Source organism: Carassius gibelio, chromosome B15, assembly GCF_023724105.1.
Source record: "Carassius gibelio isolate Cgi1373 ecotype wild population from Czech Republic chromosome B15, carGib1.2-hapl.c, whole genome shotgun sequence".
Classification (NCBI taxonomy): domain Eukaryota; kingdom Metazoa; phylum Chordata; class Actinopteri; order Cypriniformes; family Cyprinidae; genus Carassius; species Carassius gibelio.
Genome location: NC_068410.1, coordinates 10,791,758 through 10,813,387, shown reverse-complemented (window position 1 = coordinate 10,813,387; position 21,630 = coordinate 10,791,758). Strand labels below are relative to the sequence as shown.

At 34.9% G+C, this 21,630-nt stretch overlaps 2 protein-coding genes and 1 long non-coding RNA gene across 3 annotated transcripts; all 3 read right to left on the bottom strand.

Moving 5' to 3' along the window:
• LOC127972404 (scavenger receptor class F member 1) lies at positions 1–12,968 on the bottom strand. The gene is made up of 11 exons (XM_052575866.1): positions 12,682–12,968; positions 5,653–5,711; positions 5,386–5,487; positions 4,082–4,613; positions 3,520–3,738; positions 2,239–2,367; positions 2,046–2,152; positions 1,842–1,953; positions 1,630–1,754; positions 1,423–1,551; positions 1–1,179 (listed from the first exon to the last, which is right to left on the bottom strand). Exons 1-11 carry the CDS (start codon positions 12,780–12,782, stop codon positions 161–163), a joined length of 2,634 nt encoding a protein of 877 aa, XP_052431826.1. The 5' UTR covers positions 12,783–12,968; the 3' UTR covers positions 1–160.
• Positions 10,055–12,346, bottom strand: LOC127972407 (uncharacterized). Its single transcript, XR_008157083.1, has 4 exons — positions 12,089–12,346; positions 11,888–11,973; positions 11,681–11,775; positions 10,055–10,341 (listed from the first exon to the last, which is right to left on the bottom strand). It is a non-coding gene; the product is annotated as an uncharacterized LOC127972407 (long non-coding RNA).
• A 137-nt stretch (positions 12,969–13,105) lies between the features above and the next one.
• rilp (Rab interacting lysosomal protein) lies at positions 13,106–21,236 on the bottom strand. The gene is made up of 8 exons (XM_052575868.1): positions 20,578–21,236; positions 19,451–19,574; positions 18,369–18,490; positions 17,628–17,822; positions 16,291–16,451; positions 16,077–16,199; positions 15,911–16,009; positions 13,106–14,880 (listed from the first exon to the last, which is right to left on the bottom strand). The coding sequence occupies exons 1-8, from the start codon at positions 20,935–20,937 to the stop codon at positions 14,736–14,738; spliced, it is 1,329 nt and encodes a 442-aa protein (XP_052431828.1). The 5' UTR covers positions 20,938–21,236; the 3' UTR covers positions 13,106–14,735.
• Between the last annotated feature and the right edge of the window lie 394 nt (positions 21,237–21,630).

Below are 21,630 nucleotides of genomic sequence, written 5' to 3'. Positions count from 1 at the left end.
AAAAGTCAAGTAACATTTTAATATAAACTATTATAGGGAATATACAAAAATGCTTTCTATGTAGATAATATATGTTTATGCAGTTTATACAAAACCTACATACAGTACTAAAAACAAAACCTATTGCCCTTTAAATCATAAACTTTAAGATTCAGGAATATTATGAATGCTTTACATAAACATTCTCATAATTTTGCTCATTTTCTGCTTGGTCCACAACAATCTCATTAATAATAATCTCTGAAGATGTGGAGACCGAATCAGACAGAGCCACAGTCTCGTAAGCGTGCTCTGTCAAGATGTCTTTCTCACAAACTTCTCCAGTGTCTTGTTCCACCAAACTATGGAGTGTATCACTCTCTGGAACACTTTTTAAATTGAAGGATAATGGCCTGTTGGGGGTGCAGTTCTCCTGAGGAAAGTCTGTTGCCCCCGCTGTGCAGGGAGAGCTGAGGAAGTTGTGCTTCCTGCGGCTAGGTTTCCTCATGACCACCTCTGACTGGTTTGACCCTGTAGTTTGCTCACACGCACTGGCCTGTGCTCCCAGTTTCCTCCGCGGTGGCTTGGCGATCACCTGCCCCCTTCCTCTGGGCTGAACAGGCCCTTCTGAGGGGGGCTCTTGCTTAGTCATCTTTTGGGTCTTACCCACAGTTACATATAAAGTTGTTAACTTCTCTGAATCTGAATCCTGGCCGCTATCAGATGGTTGGGCATTCTTCCTGGTATTGGAAAGTGTACGTTGTCTCCCACTGGGCATAGTAAGCGGAGTTCTTATCAGGCCAGGACTGTCTCTTTCTGAGTCAGTTTGTGTTGTTTCAGATGCAGCTGCTTGCTCCTCAGAGGACATGGTCTCCTCGTTGTTTTTCTCTCCTTTTTCTGTTTCTTTTTCACTGTGGTTTCCCTGTCCTCCTTGCAGGGCAGAGATCATCAGCACGCCCCAGGCCTTGGGTCTCCGACTTGTTCCTGGCAGGTCTTGAGTCGAGTTGCGGTGCTCTTTAGAACTGAACTTTGTGCCCTCTGCGAAAGAGACTGAAGGGCGTTTGGATTTGGCGATGCTGGAAGTACGAGGGATACCAAAATCCTGTGACATGTCGTCACTGCTAAAGGTTGATGGGTCAGGGAAGAAGTTACACTTAGAGCTCAGCTCCTGAAGCTCTCCACCAGCCACAGTAAGAACATCTGTGTGAGGAGAAGCACGTTTAATAAGAATCAACATATTGCTGTTGAATATGGTGCAAATTTATGTTTTTTTCCAGCAATTTTTTTTATAGAAATACAGCCTTGGTGAGTATAAAATACCTGGTGCAAATTACATTTAATTTTAAAGTCTTGAACAGCCAAAGCAAAACTCTAGCTGCTGTCCTAACTACAGGATATAAACAACTCTGAAAGAGTTTGAAACTAGAAATATAAGTGTTGTACCTTCCCTGGTTGGTTCACAGTAGATGGCCTCTCCTTTATCATCAGTTTCAAATGAATCAATCACCCAGCCGGACGATGGCTGCTCAATGAAGCTGTGGTTAAATGTGAGCTCAGGATCATGATGAGAGACTTAAAACACAAGGTAGAACATTAAAAGTCTACTTATATAAACCAAAATGCAGGCTGCAAGTGGAAACCGCACATTACCTGTAACCCTAGGCAAACCAGATGACCAAAGAGTACTGCACGGCATTGCTGAACCCATGTTGGCCAGCACAGTATAAACATGATGCTTCATGCGAACCGCAGGACTGCCATCTCCAACCGCCACTCTAGAGGTCAGATTTAGCAGAAGATTTTCTTATTGTTTGATAAATAATAATAATCTTTATATCAGCTTTCAAATAACAAATTCATACCCATCCTTCCCTTCGACAGGCCGCCCACAACAGCAGCAGCAGCAGAACAACAAGGCAAGTATTAAAATGCACAAGGGAATCAAAAGCCCTGCTAAGAGACCTGCCCTGCTACCTAGCAGACAAAAAAAACAAAAAACAAAAAAAAAACAGATGAGAGGGATGCGGATGCCAGCCGTGAAAATCAATTGTAGTGTCTGGACATACTGTTTGGACAAGCCCCTGTGGCTGGATGACAGGCATGAATCTTCCCACAGTGACATGTGGCGGAGCAGTTGATGCCATAAAGGTTAGGAGGACATGTGCTGTTACAGCTACAACAGAGATTGAACAGTGAGTGAGACTTATTTGACTCTTACACCAAGGTTAAAACAACCTATAAATACCACTGTACCCTCACCTCTCACCCTGGAAGCCAGGAAGACAAATGCAACTTCCTGTCACAGGGTCACAGTGGCCGTGATGGCAGGTTTTACACAGGAAATGACAGCCATCTCCATATGTACCATCAGTGCAGGGTTTGTCACATCTGTAGAGGAGAAGAAAAAAGATCTCAAAATCTAAGGTAGCTTAGCATGTAGAAGATTCAATTATACACAAAAGAAAAAAATATATAATATGTACACTTTAAATTAGGTGTTTGCGTATTTTCTCATTTACTTCAGTTCTGATTCACAAGAGCTCAATTTGACTCAGAGTGTCATGATTCAGTTCCTATTAATTTGGGAATTTTCCAGATGTCAGTTTTCCTTAAATATGAAAGAAATACTCTCTCTAATGCTGTAAATTATGCCGTGCAGTGTTTCAGACTGGCTTATTAGAGTAATTTATTTGTGAATGGGACACTGGTTGCACTGTATTTTGTTGATTCACTAAAAAGAACCAGTTCAAAAGAGTCATTCATTCATGAAATAAACTAGATTGGTTATATGTATTTTTTGATTCACTAAAAAGAATAAACTAATTTAAAGTAATTTATTTGTGAGTCATACTGTATGTTGTTGTTTCGTTTAAAAGAACTAGCTTATATGAGTAATTTGATTTGTGAATCAGACAACACTTTTCAGATTGTAGGTCAAAGGTCTATCATTTAATATGATTAAAGGTGGGGTATGTGTTTTTTCAAAAACGCTTTAGAAAACTGAGTCGGCTGAGTATCAAAACAAACTTGTAGCCAATCAGTAGTAAGGGGCTACTCATGTCTACTCATGATGGTGATGAGAGAGCGCTCGGTGCACAGGACAGACATTAGGCGAGCGATGACAGAAATGATTATGATTAGGCAAGAAGTAGGACCCGTGTAAATATCAGATCAGCTTTCCAGTGCTGGAGAGAACTCAAGGTTGATTTGTTTCTTCTCGATAGGTGAGTAACATTGGTTTTGCTTTGTTCCACACAACTAATATATGCTAGCTTTTGCTTGAGTATGGTCATGTGTCATAATTGTTGCCTGAGTTGTGTATGTATGAGTGGGGTGGAGCAATCAAAATATGAGCGAGACCCTTTTGGGGAAGAGGCATGATTGTTTTGGTGATTTGAAATAACATTGGCAACCATAAATCACTAACCCCACCTTTAAGTGCAGCCATCCTTAAATGTCTTTTTAGACCTTTGCAGTTTGCCATGGTATCTTAGACAATAGGGTGTTTCCTTTCAGAACTGAATCCCAATAAATCTGTACCTTGTTCCAGTCCAACCAGGATCACAGTGTAAGCATGCTCCGGTTTCTGTGTCACATGGGTCCATTTTTCTGCAACGCGGACAAACCTCTTGGCAGAGATGGCCATAATAACCTGCAGGACACGGCTGGTCACAGCGAGTGCCATTCCACCCTGGTGCACAGGCATCACACAGGCCGTCCTGTTTAGAGCAAGACCGGCCTCCTTCACAGTGTCCACAGCTACATGCACACACACAGATATAAGAGCAGAAATCATGGAGGAAGTAATGTTCACTTGTGCTGAATAATTAAACAGCAATTAAAAAACTTTAAATAATGTAAAAATGTTGCATGCTTTAATCTCTAATACTTTCATATCAGTGTTAAACATTTCTTATTATTATCAATGTTGAAAACACTTGTGGTGTATAATAACTTTGTGAAAACTGATACATTTTTTCAGGATGGACATTAATGCCTTTCCTCAATCAAATGCATCAAACCTGGATCCATTTAATGCACTCTTTCTGAATAAAATCATAATCAACACAAACTAATTTTTTAATTTTCAATTTTTACTCACCTTCTCCTACAACCTTCACCATACTTTCCACTGTCACAAGGCTCATTGCAAAAAGGCTCTTTGTAACCTGGGTAGCACAGACAGGTGCCAGTTTGCACGTCACAGTCAGCATGGCTAAAATTACAAATGCAACGGCGATCACAGTACGGGCCCCACCAGCCATGCAGGCACTGACAGGCCCCTGTGCGCTGCTGGCAAGGGGACACATAGCAGTTGCATTGCAGTCTGCACTTTTGGCCCCAGTAGCCTTTGGCACACAGACAGCGCCCCGTGGCTTGATCACAAGTGGATGTTGCAAGGTGGCACTGACAGGGTTTGGAGCAAGTGGGCATCCACCAGCCTTCCTCACAGGTGCAGTTGCCATTGACAGGGTCACATTTTCCATGGTGTCCACATTTGCAGCTGTTTTGGCACAGGTTCCCCCAGCGGTTGGGTAGGCATGAGCACTCACCAGTGACTGGATCACAGAGCCCATGAGGGTGACAGGGACAGAGCTCTCGACAATCCGGCCCCCAAAATTCAGGAGGACAAGCTGTGGAGAATAAAAAAATTCAGATCCATAATAACTAGATATTTTTGAATCAGTTTGCTGCTTTTCCCTTGCTAAGTCATGTGATTTTAATAAATGAGGCAACCATCGTTTAACTTGTGAATGTTAAACGAATGTCTAATCGTTAATGATTGGAAGTGATCTCATGTTAGTTTTATAATTTAGGTTCATTTTTAATTCATTCAATGAATTGTAATACTTAATGCATGTACAAAAGGAAAGAATTATATTTAATTGATTCTAATTGCCCTATTTTGCCAAGCAGTAACACACAAAGCACCACTTATTAATAAAAGAACACACATTTTACATAAACTTCATATTTAATACTTAAATATTTAATTATTCGTAGACATTTGATATATTGAACCTTTATGAAAACATTTGCAATTGTTTTGGCAATGAATTGTCTTTACATTTGTGCCATTTTGACCAGCAGGTTCTGCTAATCTGTGTGTTTCCCGCGTTTCTAATTGAAACTTAGAAAGAAAGAAATTTATTCAAAGTTTCGGAAAGCTTTTTGATCTGATTCTGCTTTGGATTTGTTTGTAACTATTTTGTTCATCTGAGGAAAAACTGACAAAGTAACTGGCTTAATTGTATCTAAAATGTAAGTTACTGAATAAAAATTATTGTTTATAGAAAGCAATATCAGGCTTGCTAGTGCACTATTGTTTGGATGTCTAACCTCAAGGCCAGACACAGCTGTACAGTCCTGAAACCAGAAATCCAAAGTCCAAACAATTTTACTCACGTGTTTTGCACTTGTACCCGTAAAACCCAGGTTTACATCGACAAAGTCCAGGATAAACACACACTTCATCCTGCAGGCAGGCCCTTTCTCCCTCACAGAGGGCTGAGAAAACAAAAAGACACTTCACACACAACAGTACATGAAACCCCAGCTTAAAACTGCTGACATCTACAGGCCCACTGGAAGCAAGCCTTTTGTGTCATAAATAAAACAACAATGTGCCATTTTTTTTATTAAAGTACATCAACAGATAGCATCAATACTCACCAACAGTGCATTCTTCACCGTTCTGGCCCCATCCTAAACAACATATGGTAGAATAATCCCTATTGAGAAAATATAGGAGACAGTATAGAATGTATTGAATCTGTGTTGACATAATAAATAAAACGTTTATAGAGCGAAAAGACAACTTTACGAAAAAGACAACAATTTTATAATTTAAGAAACCACATCAAAAATACAAATCGCAAATAGCATCTCTTAAATATCCCAATTGTTTCTCCTTGATTGAAATGAGTGAAAAACAAATTAGTAAAAAAGTCTAATATATATTTTTTTTTTTGTCCTGACAAATACCTTAGAGTTTCAGAAGATATCTTGACAGTATCTCAAGATGACCTCAAAACATTTAATGTCAAATTCCTTTAAGACTCTAAAATGATTTTGGTTATGTGATCCACATCCAATTATTATTAAATAGTATATATTTTAGCACATTAAAATACATATCTTATATTGTAATAATACATACTATCGTCCTGTAAAAAAAAAAAGCAACATTTAATAATCATGATAACCGTATTGATTGAATACACACTGTAATAAATATTAATATAATTTGTATTATTATTAAAGTTTGGAAACATTACAATTATTAATGATTTCTAAATAAAATTGACAAAGTAAAAAAAAAAAAATATATATATATATATATATATAGGTATATATATATAGGTATATATATATATATATATATATATATATATATATATATATATATATATATATATATATATATATATATATAATTTTATTATATTATAAAACATAACATTCCTGTGATGCAAAGCAGAATTTACTTCACCATTACTCCAGTTGTCAGTTTCATGTGATCTTTTAGAAATCATTACAATTTATTTGACTCTAAAGAAACTTTCTGATTATTATCAGTGTGGAAAATTTTTCTGCTTCATATTTTGTGTGGAAATGATGATACGCTTTTTCAGAATGTTGTTTAGATAAATATAAAGTTTACTGAACAGCATTTTTTGCATTTATAAAATATATTTATTAAATTTGTTAATGCATTTATTAAATAGAAGTCATTTTAAATGTCTTCACAGACTTTTTTAGCACTTTCATGGATGATGAATACAATTATTAATGTCTCTCTTTTTTAAATCTTAGCCTATTATATTAAGCAGCAAACCTGTTTTTAACATTGATGATAATGAGAAATGTTTCTCGAGCAGCAAATCCGCATATTGTTTAATAAACGTTTCTAATGACGAATGTTGCCTTCCCAAATGCAAATTAAAGCTTCTCAAACAAAGCGCAGCGCAGCTAGGACTGAATCGAAACTAAAAACAGTAGCCTACTGTACAGTACAGTAGGCGTGTATCGCGTCAGACTAGCCTACAGCCTATTATATAATTATATCAAAACCGTTGCGAGTTTTATGACAGCACTAAGCAATCTCAGATTCTCATCGCCATTTATAAAAAGTCCGATTCTGCTCGCTTTTGACGATGTGAATCATTTGAAAGCTTTGAACTTTGTTGCTCTCAACAACATTCCGTCCATAATGGTTTAGAAAACAATATTTTCGCTGTTTATTTGGTTAATTGCTTAAGGCCATTTTCACGACTTCATTCATCATTTTAAAAAAAAGAAGAAGAAAACTCAGATCTACGTGAATCACATAGGCTAGTTCCTCCCTTACACTGTAAAAAGTTTAACTATTATTTACTCAATTTTTTTGGTGAAACATTTTTACACTCAAAAAAATTGAGTAAATTTTAAAGCTGTGAAATCAATGAAATATACTGTTTAAATTGAGTAATTGTAAGTAAAAAAATTAAGTAAATCTGAATAACTGAATAACTTTATATGAGAAATAAAATTAATTAGATATAATCAAAATTATAAAACACCACAACTGTAATTCTATGTAAAATAAACAAAAAATATTGAGTAGATATAATTGATATATTGGATGAAATTTAACCAAACAAATGTGCTATGTTTACTACATGTAAAAGTGAATTTAACTTAATATTGGACTATAAATGATCAAAATGTTGCATTCACTTTTTTTTTACACCATTTACCCTTTACAATTAATATAATAAAACCAAATAAAGAAAGAAACACATTTTTTATTAAACATTTATTTATCAATTAAACATCAGACAAAGTCTAAAATCAACCTTTGAAACATTTTATCCATTTTAATATTCCAGTAGATTGCAAAAATTAAAAACTGTAAAGCAGCCATAAGGGAAATGATAAAACCTTATGAAACATTTCATCCATCTTAGTATTCAAGTAGATTACATGTAAAATATGATAGCCGTAAGAGAAATGACATCTTACTTTGTTCCTGGTGCATACCAGCCATTTGCAGTCACACTCATTACCACTCATTAAACCATAAAAAAACAACAACACTTACATCAATATTAAAGGGATAGTTCACCCAAAAAGATGATGTTGTCATAATGTACTCGCCCTCAAGTTGTCCCAAACCTGTACGAGTTTCTTTCTTCTGTTGAACACAAAAGATATTTTAATGAATGTTGGTTAACAGACAGTTGAAAGTTGCCATTGACTTCCATGGTAGAAAAAAAAAAAAAAAGGCTACTATGCAAAGTCAATGGCAACCTTTAAATGCGTTAACCAACACTCTTTAATACTTGGCTGAATGTCACGTCACTTAAAATATCTTTTGTGTTCAACAGAAGAAAGAAACTCGTACAGGTTTGGGACAAATTGAGGGAGAGTAAATTATGACAACATCATCTTTTTGAGTGAACTATCCCTTCAACAGAATTAATCCGATAACAGAAACACTTCCATCAGGAATACCCATTCTGTGGGATGATCATGAACCACTACTGTGCAAGAAGGTAATTTTTTAACCTCTGAACATTAACAGAGAGTTTTGGAGGATCCAGCTCAAGAAACAGTTTTTGGAACAACTCAAGTGAGTACAGGTCTTTCTCAAAAAATTTGTATATTATGATAAAAGTTCATTATTTTCCATAATGTATTGATAAAAATTAAACTTTCAGATATTTTTGATTCATTGCACAACAACTGAAATATTTCAGGTCTTTTATTGTTTTAATAGTGTTGATTTTGGCATACAGCTCATTAAAACCCAAAATTCCTATCTCAAAAAATGAGTATATCATGAAAAGGTTCTCTAAACGAGCTATTAACCTAATCATCTGAATCAACTAATTAACTCTAAACACCTGCAAAAGATTCCTGAGGCTTTTAAAAACTCCCAGCCTGGTTCATTACTCAAAACCGCAATCATGGGTAAGACTGCCAACCTGAGAAGGCCATCATTGACACCCTCAAGCGAGAGGGTAAGACACAGAAAGAAATTTCTGAACGAATAGGCTGTTCCCAGAGTGCTGTATCAAGGCACCTCAGTGGGAAGTCTGTGGGAAGGAAAAAGTGTGGCAAAAAACGCTGCACAACGAGAAGAGGTGACCGGACGGAAGAGGAAGATTGTGGAGAAGGACCGATTCCAGACCTTGGGGGACCTGCAGAAGCAGTGGACTGAGTCTGGAGTAGAAACATCCAGAGCCACCGTGCACAGGCGTGTGCAGGAAATGGGCTACAGAGAAGCAGCACTGGACTGTTGCTCAGTGGTCCAAACTACTTTTTTCGGATGAAAGCAAATTTTGGATGTCATTCGGAAATCAAGGTGCCAGAGTCTGGAGGAAGACTGGGGAGAAGGAAATGCCAAAATGCCTGAAGTCCAGTGTCAAGTACCCACAGTCAGTGATGGTCTGGGGTGCCATGTCAGCTGCTGGTGTTGGTCCACTGTGTTTTATCAAGGGCAGGGTCAATGCAGCTAGCTATCAGGAGATTTTGGAGCACTTCATGCTTCAATCTGCTGAAAAGCTTTATGTAGATGAAGATTTCGTTTTTCAGCGACCTGGCACCTGCTCACAGTGCCAAAACCACTGGTGAATGGTTTACTGACCATGGTATTACTGTGCTCAATTGGCCTGCCAACTCTCCTGACCTGAACCCCATAGAGAATCTGTGGGATATTGTGAAGAGAAAGTTGAGAGACGCAAGACCCAACACTCTGGATGAGCTTAAGGCTGCTATCGAAGCATCCTGGGCCTCCATGACACCTCAGCACTGCCACAGGCTGATTGCCTCCATGCCACGCCGCATTGAAGCAGTCATTTCTGCAAACGGATTCCCAAAGTATTGAGTGCATAACTGAGCATAATTATTTAAAGGTTGACTTTTTTTTTGTATTAAAAACACTTTTATTTTATTGGTCGGATGAAATATGCTAATTTTTTGAGAATTTGGGGTTTTCATGAGCTGTATGCCAAAATCATCAGTATTAAAACAATAAAAGACCTGAAATATTTCAGTTGGTTTGCAATGAATCTAAAATATATGAAAGTTTAATTTTTATCATTACATTATGGAAAATAATGAACTTTATCACAATAAGCAAATTTTTTGAGAAGGACCTGTATTTGTGGGTCTTGGGATATCTCAAATCCAATGCATCGTGACTCCCAAAAGATAGCAGCAGGCTCTGCTGAGATTCCCAAGACTGCGGAGGACAGTGATGCCCTCAATCACAACTCCTACATCGCTGACTGCCCCATCATTGTCCCGAAGGATGTAGATTTTTATGACCTCCTCTGCCAACTCTGCGTGTACGAAGACGGGTAGATCAGCTGAACCCTACAGGCAAATTTTAAAGATAACTGGTTAGAGCTAACATTCAAACCTGAATGTTACAAGAAAGCGACAAATACACAAAACAAATAGCACCTGAAGAAGCAAACATTCTGTTGGACCGTATGATAGGTAAAATCTCAAAGTTTACTAGGGGGAGGAGTTGCAAAAATTAACAGCATTCTTCTTAACAAGAGGACAGGTTAATTTTCTACATAGGGACATTTATTTTTAACAATAAACCTAAAAGAAAAATGAAAAGAGACCAACTGCGAGCTTCTATGCTTTAAATCAATGCTATAGGCTTTTATTGAGGTCCGCATTATTTCAACCAATTTCTTTATAAACATGTTTAATATTTAAGTAAAATGACTAATGGTTTTGAAACAAAAAAGCTTGTTTAATTGCACTACTTGAAAAAAAAATATGCATTGCATTAACCCTCACACTCAACCCTTAACCCTCTAAATAATTCTGTGGCTTAGTAAATATTACAATAATATTTAACTTTATGAACTTAATAAAATCTCTGAATATTATACGATTGTAAATGTGTACCTTGAAATGCAATGTAGTTGCTTTGGATAAAAGCTTCTGCCAAATGCATAAATGTAAACATATAATAATTGACTAAAAATACAACAGTTAATTTTATCTAAAATGTCTATATCTATATATATTTTTTTTTAAATAAATGCAAGCTTAATGAGCTTAAGAAACTTATTTTAGAAACATTAAAAAGCTTACCGTTTTCAAACTTTTGACCGATATTGTATGTGATCTAGGTTTCAGTGCACTAGAATGATTTTACAACGGAGCAGGCCTTAAACTGGCTGACTCCCTATAGTGGGAGCTGATTAAAACGCACCAGTCTATGTTATGTCCACGCCATTTTAAATACTTTTGCATGACGTATTTGTAGTGGTGATTTAAGAGCTCATACTTGAGTTCATGTAGTAATTATGATGTTTTACAACAACGTGACAGCTTTTTACAAGACAGAATGTCATTTGAAAGTTCATAAATGATGTGTTCCCTTTTGACAAGCCACTGACCCCAAAGGGGAACCTGTACAAAATCGTTTTCCATTGGGCATGTATAGTTATAGTTGCTGGACCACGGTACACTCACGCGGTTGAAATAAACGGTGATCCAAATAACGTTAGTACGAAAGTTAATCCACTCCAAAAAAAAACAAAAAAACAAAAAACCCTAACATACATATCGCTGCCCCACTAACTAACTTAGAAAACTACACTGTTATGTACACGTACACACGGTCAATGTTTAATCAACTTTTGAATAAAGTATTGCAAATATACATCGTTATAAAATGACTACTTACAGGAAATTCGAGTAATGCTGTTCACGTCGTTGCTGAGAAAAGCAGTCCTTCAGTGACAGGTGCCTCTTGCTTGAGCCGCGAAACTCGTTAAACTTCTTAAGATGACGCAAAATAAAAACACAATTGTTAGGAAATCCTTAATAATTAACTTCTGAATTAAACATCACAAACATATTTAGTTTTAGCTGGCTAAATTACAAAACGTACCACGATATGAGAGGAGTGCGGGTCTTGCCGTTGCTGAGGAAACTCAGGAAAGCCGTCCTTCAGGTGACTTCGATTAAGCTACGAAACTTGTTGAAGTTGACGTAAAATACAAAGACAATTGTTAGGAAATGCTTAATAATTATTAACTTTATAATAAAGTGTTACAAACGTAAGTAGAATTAGCTGACTAACGTTACTTACCAGGAGTTGTGAGGAGTATGGCTAGTCGACGTCTCTGCTGAGGAAAGCAGATTTTTTTTTCCTGCGGAGCTGCACACGTGATCACTTTAGCCGCGAAATTTACTCAATTTATTTAAACCGTCATTTATTAAGCTGGAACTTTATTTAGGAAAATTGGTAGGAAATACTTAATAATTTTAGTTTCTAAAACAGATCAGTACAAGTAAATAATTATCAAATATTTCTATTAGAATTCACCAGAAATATTGAGGGTATATTAAAAATATAATTAGTTAGTTAAATACTTATTTATTTTCATTACATGAACTTAAATAATATATGTAAATTTTAGAGAAATTATTTGTTGGATTTTTAATTATTATTTTTAACCTGACCCACTTAAAATATCACTTAAATGATTTCATAAGATTTTATTAAGTAAATATAGCTCTTTATTTTTGTGAAATTTACTAAGCCACTGAATTATTTTTTACAGTGTAGAGGTCGGAAAATACGAAAATCCGTATGAAAAAATAACATACTATGGCTAAATACCAAAAAGGTGACAGGTATTTATGAAGAAATATCTGAGACAAATATTCTTAAGTAGCTACCTGACACTGAAGCAGACGTTTTTCCCGGTCGGAGAGAGTCTCTGAGCTGAGCATTGGACACACAGGAGCATCAGTCCAAATGAGGTCAGAAAGGTGTCCATCCCCTCCGGACCGACCAAAACCGGACCCCCTCTGATACCACAGCACCAGGACAGGTTAGTTCTGTACTTTTAGAACAGACACCATCCAGATCAGTCCCTATAGCAAAATGGGCTACCCAAATCAAGCAAGTTTCCTGAGGAAGAAAAGTCAACTTCCTCTGATTCAATAAGCCAATGGTTGTTTAAAGACAATATCAAGGTCCAGAATTTTGTGGGAGGAGTTGGGTTTTTTTAATGGTCAATGTGACTGCCAACATTTCCTCATCCTTACCAGGTACTTTTATATTAAAATACAAAAAAAGAAAATCACACACAGACAAATGTCAAGACACCACCTCTGGATTTTATTTAGCCTTATAGCACTGAAGAGGGCAAAGTGCCAGCTCATTAAAAAAGTTGTTCACCAAAAAAAAAAAAAACATCGTCATCAATTAATCACCCCAGCATTCTTCAAAATGTATTCTTTCTTTTTTTTTTTTTTGCAAAAAAAAGTCATACAAAGAACACGAGAGTGAATAAAAGATGACAACATTTTCAGACAATAAATTTGCATCTTTTTTTCGTAAGTTTACATGCTTTTTTTAACATCAGGTTGACAATAATGAACATCACAGAACTAACTGGACATTAATAATATCATATGTTATCTGCCAATATTAAAATATTTATAGCATGCTAAATATACTTAAAATAGATAGAAAATTTACACTTTTTAAGGACAGCTAATGTTTTATAAGTATACTGGAAGAACATGAATACAAAATACTCTAATGCCCCCTAGTGACATAAAGGGTCAGTGTGACAGTCATGGCAATACAATAACAGTATCTTTGGTTAAAATCCATATTAAATATACTCTCTATAAAAATAGGTACTATAATTCTTTGTAGCTTCCATCCACACATCTATAATATAATGCCAGGTCTTTTATGATTATCAAAACACCGCAGATTATTCCCATGTTTTTAAGTGCACCATTCTGCGGTCATTCGCGCTACCAAGTGAAATGACAAAAATGATTGTTTTAAACCCTTGTACCCATCCCTTCTAAGTCAATTTCCTTATAATCAGCTTATTACATGTAGCCTTGAAACAGCAATGCTTTGAAAGTGCCAAAAAAAACTTTGCTTATACTCTTTGGAAAATCAGCAAAATGTATTACTATCAGTTGGCTTTTCATATTAAACTTAGGAGAAAGTGGAAAAAAAAAAATTAACCAGTTAGTCTTTAACTGTATATGCCATACTGTTTTGGGTAAGACTTTCTCTTTTTCTAAGAAATTATTACTTTTATTTAGCAAGTGTGCATTGAATTGATCAAAAGCTGTAGTATCTATCTTTTCTATTTCAAATTTTTCTAATTAATATTTCTACATTTCTATTCATCAAAGAATCCTGAAAAAATGTTTCCACAAAAAAAGCAGCATAAGCGTTTTCAACTGTAATAAGGAGAAATTAAAGATTTCTGAAGGACCATGTGACACTGAAGACTGGAGTAAAAGTCACCTTTACAGGGTAAAAATTTCATTTAAAAAATAAATTAAAATTAAAAATAGTTACTGTAAAATTACAGCTTTTTAACCAAATAAATTCAGCCTTGGCGATAAAAAGATTTTTTTCAAAAACATGGGAAATTCTTCCTGACCCTACATTTTTAAATGGTAAACAAACAACAACAATATGGATATGACTGATCCAATCTGATCTCATCTTCAGGTCATCTGTGACTCTGAGTGTCCATCAGGCACAAATCTAGCTATCAGCTAACTTACAAAAGCCAAGTGCTGAATGATTTATACTGAGAAAAAGGTTGGCCTAGGCAACAACTATTAATACTATGTTTGTATAAGCAAATACAAGAGTCGTCTGTTCTCCGGTTTGAAACCTAAATCAAATAAAGAAAACATTTCTCTCTTCCAACCCAGGTGAAGATGTGTGGCAGCTGCGGTGGTTCTCAAGAGGAGCTGAAGGTCTGTGTCTCCTCTTCGTCTCCTTGCTCGTCTGGATCAAGGATTTCCCATGTGGAGCTGGATGTTGGAAGGCCGGAAGACTGAGAACCAGAGCTCCAAGTAAGACTGGACGGCGTCAGGAAACCAAATCTAAAGGTTTGAATCAGAGGAGATAAGAGAGCTCTTAATCACTTATAGAAGAATGACAGAGGGGAATTTCTTCTGTACTGTAGGAAGTAGTTCAGCAGCTAGTCTGAGATTACGAAGCCAAAGAGCGAAAAGTGATCAAGAGATCTCTAAAATCAGCTTAGGGTTTCACCAAGAACATATAGTATGAGTGCTGCCAAGAGCCAAAATATACAACATAAATTACTACACAGAGAAGAGAGTGGATGCCCTATAAAAGTCTTATTTAAAAAAAAATACAAGTCTCATTCTTTTTACCAACATACATTTTAAGGGAAAGTTTGAGAAGACTATGCAATCCAACCTGTCCCACAAACTTCACTGAAAAAAATGTCTGTTATGTAACACAAAAATGTGGTAAAAAGTAAACAAAAAATGTCATAGTCTGTCAGGTAACCCAAATGTGAATGTAAACCTGAACTGTTTACAAAACTGTTTACGGTTAACCTAGATATGTGCTAAGAAATGTAAACAAGAAATGTGCATTTAAAAAAACATCTGTCTGTTAATCTATTTAAGCAATAAAAGAAAAAAAAAAGTAAACCAAAAAATGTAAATGTAAAAATAAGTGATAACATCTAAAAAAAAAAAAAAAAAAAAAAATTCAAATTTAGGTAACGAAATTCTATTTATTCCTGAATATTCTTTATTATGGAATCATTATTCAGAATGAGTTATCATTAAATTAAACAACAGAGTAATTTTAAGGATAAAATCAGGTAGATTTGCTTCTGAGTGTAAGTTTAGCAGCAACATCTTTTATACAACATATTTTAACTGCATTAGCGCTAAGAGGAATTTCTGCTGTTGCTTAAACTACAAGAACAACTAAATCTTTCACACTCACAATGTATTTATTGTTCCTAAGACTGACGGCTTATCCTATAGCCCAATATTGCTGAGACCAGCTTTCAGTGAAGTAGCTTAAGTAGATTGTCATGCTTAAACACGTTCTTGCTATAGCTCTGTAGTGTTTAAGTGTGAATGAACTCACAGTTTTCTGATGCGTGAGCCCTGGGGTCTGTTCTCAGTGCTGTCAGTGTCATTGTCTTCATTTCCACTCCTCTCAAACAAAGGACCATCTGTCTCATCTCTGTTAAACACAGCATTATTCACATGGGCTGTAAATATAAACCGGTATCTTTGTGGCTTGCACTCACATTCTACATTCACTAACGGGTATGCCAAGCATTTTAGACTTTATGACGGTCCTCTGCTTCTTTATGGTAGAGCGCACGGCATCCAGTAAGAACCCTGGGCATCTCTCATCATTCAGGATTTCCCTAATGAAACAAAGAAATGTGTGTCATGACTGAGGCAGGACGTTGTGCTAATAGACAAGGTTAGAATGTGTCACAAACACAACTTTCTCACCTTTGATAATATGCAAGCTCCTCTTTGACAAGAAACAGATTGGCCTTCAACTCGTTCTTTTCAGAAAGCAAGTCTCGTACTTCCTGCTTTGTAAAACACGGTCGATTTGGATCCTTCAAATCAATGATCATCTTATTTGTGAGGTCCATGGCTTTACTGCTCTGAAAGAGGCAAGGGTGGAATTATATGAGTTAAAACTATAAATGTCTGACTTGAGCACAGCTGATAATCTGTTTAGACAGTTTGGTAACATTTAACAGTGTTCATGATGAACATTTTCCAAGCTAAAATAATAAATCTCTGAACTAGTAAAAGAAAGTGTGGTACACAGTGTTGCCTAAATAAGTGTTTTCATAAGAAACATTCAGATTTAAACTTCAATTAAGTTAAAGTTTAAAAATGATTAATAACTCATTAAACATTTTAATATAAATATTAATTAAAAAGTAATTTCACAATATTTAAATGTAAAATAATAAATAAATATTCTAAATTATTCATGTGTCTGACTACGTCTAGTTCAGTTTATTAAAAATCCTATTTTTCAAGATTAAACTTTTACATTTTTTTTAATAACTAAAAGCTTATTTTTTTCTGAATTTAAATAATCTAAGATAAATTAATTAAACTTAAATAATAATTACATTTAAAAGAAGATAAATATTAAAATAATAGTGCTTTAATAATGAATAAATAAAAAAACTAAAAGTTTAATATATTAATATAAAAATGATTTGATGTAATATTTAAATATAAAAAACAGTTCCTTTCTAAATAATAATAGATTTAGTTCAGTGTATTACTTAACATTTGAACTAATACACTGTTTTTTTATTTTACGTTATTTTTAGAATTTAAATAATCTCTGGTAAAAAATAAATGAATAAAATAAGAATTAAATTTTAATTCAGATAAATGTTAAAATAATAATGTTTTATAATAAACAAAACAAAATGTTTAATAATATAAAACATGATTTAATACAATATTTAAATATGAAATAATTCTACCTAATTACCTAATATTTTGCATTAATTACTAAAAGCTTATTTCTGATCATTGTATTTATCTCTGTAAAAAATATTCTGACAAGGTTTTAATGTTGGAATTTAATGTTGGTCCCAAAATGTTTGTATGCTGAAGGGGAGTTGTGCACAAACATGTCCTATCCACTCAAGTGAAGGCAAAATGTGACCTATATATGCTTCACCCAACCAACCAAAGCGGAAATTAGGCCCTGTGCTAGGGCAAGAGGAACATACAAGCTTCTGCCTGATTATGCCTTTAGGAAATACACGAAAACCAATGAGCATAAGTGTAATATTAATGTGAGTAACCGTTTCAGCAGCAGTATGTACGCTGGCTCTTTCTAATTGTGAGTTCAGGCGCTCGATCTCTTTCTGTTTCTCGCACAGGTCGGCCTCCAGGTCGGCCCTCCTCTCCACTGCGCTCTTCAGCTGAGTCTGAATGATGTTCTGCTTGTGTCTGAGCTCTGCGTTTATCTTCATTAGTCGCTCCTGCTGCTCCTGGAGCTGAAAAAACATGTTAAATAACAGACACTTCAACTCAATGAAAATCATTTATAGATGTTTACATGTGCAATGGGTTGAACTTAAATTATTAAGTTCAAGCTTAAGACCAAATGATGAATTAATGTTCCTTCGGTTCATTTCTCTATGCAGCAGGCAACTGTGTGGTACCGGTCTGGCCAGTTTCAAAACCAAGGCAAGGCAAACATAACACATGAAAAGGCACAGCTATATGCCTCTGATGCAATTCATGAGCAACTATATTTTGAAACAGATTGACACACTGTTGATACTGGGTTCCAAATTCAACAAAGATAGATGCTAAACTAGGTCAGACGAAGAGAACAGTACATTCAGTTTTATAAAAGAAATATTGAAAAGATTTGAACATTTTCAGAAAGAAAACACTCCATAATGTTTTTCTTACGCTGTTTTTTTTGCACATATAATTTTGCTTTAATTTTAAGTGCATTATTTATTGTCTCTCTAAAAATAGCCCATGGTTCAGATTCATTTGAGCAACTCAGTACAGTTATATCAGACCCATACCGCTTCCACTTCCTTGGACATGCTGGAAATCTCCTGCACTTTCGCTCTCAACTCATCACGTTGCTTATCCACCACTTCCTTCAGCTTGAGCATTACCTCTCGTTCCTGACGCTGTGTGCGGTCTAGAAAAAGGAAGCAAATGTATGATCATATTTTGAAATAGTCTACACAAACAGTTTTTTTAAGATGAGAATGATAAAAACTAACAGCATTCCTGACTACTGAGCTGACAATAATAAATGAAAGCAAAATGTATAAAATGATAAAACCATTTAAGACTTTGGATAAATATGAGCTTAAAAATAAACTTTTAATGATGATGTAATGACAAATGTGTTATTTGTATTTTAAGAAAAAGTATTGCATATATCTTACAGTCAGTAATATAAAATTTCAGACCTTTTTTTAAATCAGCTGCAACAACAGATGCACAAAACCAAGTGCCACCCTACTTTTTTTCCTTTTCAATAATATGTCAAACTCAGATGTATGCCACAATAAAAAAAGAAGATCTGTTGCTAATGGTATATCATTAAAACTAGTGCTGTCAAACGATTTATCGCGATTAATCACATCCAAAATAAAGGTATTTGTTTATATAATATATGTGTTTACTGTGTATAGTTATTATGTATATATAAATACAAACACGTGCAGGTATATATTTAAGAAAAAGATGTTATGTTTATATATTAAATATATTTATATATAATAGAAAACATAAGAATATGAATATATAAATGTATATACATGTAAATATTTTCAAAATATATACTGTGTGCATGTGTATTTATATACGTAATACACAGTACACATATATAATGTCAACAAAAACGTTTATTTTGGATGCGACTACTCACGATTAATCATCTGACAGCACTTATTATTAATAAGTTTGTTATTAAACATTTTTGTTTCTTTATTTGAACTTTTGAACTGAAAACATTATGTTTTTCTTTTAGAATGTGTATTTTGTTTATTATTAACATGGAGTTACCAATTGAATTGATATTACATTTTTAATTAAATGAATAATTTATTGTGTTAATTTCCTGTGTTAATTAAACATCAGGTCATTTTACCTTCTTTGGAGTGTGTGCATTGTAAACGGGCAAGAAGCTCCTGATTTTCTTCCTTGAGCTGTTGCACCTGGGACTGTAACACTTCTACGTTTTCCTTCAGTTTCTTCTCTTTCTGATGCCAATCCTTAAGGGGGAGAAATCAAAACAGAATCATTGCAAAAATCCTTTAACACCACAAACACATTAGTTAGCTGACCTTTCAAAAGCCTAACCAATTTAACAGGTCACTGGAGAACACAGTGGCTTGTAAATCATTTATGTAATCATGTAAATATGCAGGACAGAAAACTAGGCATCCTTTTATTTGACTTTGACATCTTGTTAGTAAATGAAATTAACCAATAATTTTGAAATTAATAATTCATTTAGGTTAGTGTGTTTATTATATAGCTTGGTGTAGATTTTTAGACACTTTTATTTTATCATCCAGTGAAATTTCTTCTATTACAACCCAAAACACAAATATATATAATATATATATATATATATATATATATATATATATATATATATATATATATATATATATACACACACATACACACACACACACACACACACACAAACTTATTAATATAATCATTTTTAAAAAATTATAAAAAAAAAAGTTATATATTTTTTATCAAATAAAAAATAAATACATATCTTATAAACCTATATATTGATTTTGTTTAGTGATTTATTAATAACGTGTTTTTTACGATTTGGTTAATCGGACTAAATTATTCAATGACTCCTTCATAAAACAAAAGATGTAACTTGTTGCCATCCACTGGCATATTTTTATCCTGCTTAAGGGCTCATAGTCACTCATAGAAATCAAGCTCAAAATCCCCACCACTAATGGATAGTACATGATGTTCTCCAAAATGACATTTATTGAGACCGGAAGTGCCCTCTATTGGCATTTCCTAGAATCGATCAACGTGTCAGAATTCGAATCAAAAGTCCATCTGGATTATAGGAGTTATCCTAGAGTGCAATTCTGTCCACTCAACAGCTCCGCCCATGACATTAAAAACTAATTTGTTCGATAACATACTTATCAAGACATCTGAAACGTAGTTTTATAAGCCAACGTAGTCTTGCTACAGTAACAGGGTTGACATGTCGACCATGTTTCTTACCCCTCTCTCTGTAACGTTACTGTTGCTGGACTCATCGCACTCCTTCACGTGTCGTTTCTTCTGCTGCTGTATCTGTAATGTCTCAAACGCCTTTAATAGTTCCTCTTCCTTACATTTATGAGCTTGGTTTCTTGCTGCGAAACTCTCCAATAGCTCTAACACTTTTACTATATGAGACACCAGACCCTCCACACTCGACTTCCCATAGCTGTCGATGAGTTTCTCCACTTCTGCCCCCACCGCTTTAGCAATTTCATACACATCGTCCACGGTCATGGATGAAAACGTCCTCTCGAAACACGAATGTGCCTTGACGATATCGTTTTGGTTTTCCTCGACGGCTATCACGCAAGTCTCCATAATGCACTTGAGATGAACTTGAATTCGAACAGCGACAATCGAGTCTCCTCTTGACAGTCAAATCTTAACATATGTTCAGAACGAACGCAGACCTTTTTTTTGTTTCACTTTTAAACGCATGCATTTCGCTTCAGTTTTTGTAACAACATCCTTTGTTGATACGCTCCAATAAACACGAATGAGCTATAAAACCGTAAAGAGTTGCATGTCATAACATGAAGTTACGCCCACGTCACTACCATTTGGATCAATTATGGCCGTGCATGTTTGCACACATAGTATTCTTATTATAAAAAGTAGCTGAACAGATATACATCTATATGCCATGGTTGTTCCCTCCTTCTTTTCTGACCAATGCAACCCGAGAGCTTTAATAGCTACAACATATGGCAAGCTGTGTTAACATTCAAACTAACGAGCATCTGTTACTAGTACTTATTTTTAAATTCTAACAAAGTCTTTTTCAGTTTCATATGTAACTACTCATTAAATACACTTAAATACTACTCATATTTAACTACTCATTAAATACTACTCATTAAATAGTATATAAATCATGTCACGCACAATAAAATATGCGGGGGGTAATACCACTAACTTGAGAAACCACATTATAGACAGTTCATATATCATGCTTGTATTCACCGACAAAATTGCATACATTAGGTAAAATCAAAAATTGAGGATGCAGTG

Excerpts from the sequence above, each read along its gene's own strand:
- LOC127972404 (XM_052575866.1), bottom strand. The coding sequence starts at position 12,782 with ATGGACACCTTTCTGACCTCATTTGGACTGATGCTCCTGTGTGTCCAA. Across the intron at positions 2,368-3,519 it reads CCTGGTTGGACTGGAACAAG|ATGTGACAAACCCTGCACTG; the intron begins GTACAGATTTAT and ends TCTCCTCTACAG. Across the intron at positions 2,153-2,238 it reads CCTGGCTTCCAGGGTGAGAG|CTGTAACAGCACATGTCCTC; the intron begins GTGAGGGTACAG and ends TCTCTGTTGTAG.
- rilp (XM_052575868.1), bottom strand. The coding sequence starts at position 20,937 with ATGGAGACTTGCGTGATAGCCGTCGAGGAAAACCAAAACGATATCGTC. Across the intron at positions 18,491-19,450 it reads ATGCACACACTCCAAAGAAG|ACCGCACACAGCGTCAGGAA; the intron begins GTAAAATGACCT and ends TCCTTTTTCTAG. Across the intron at positions 16,452-17,627 it reads TACATACTGCTGCTGAAACG|AGCAGTAAAGCCATGGACCT; the intron begins GTTACTCACATT and ends TGCCTCTTTCAG.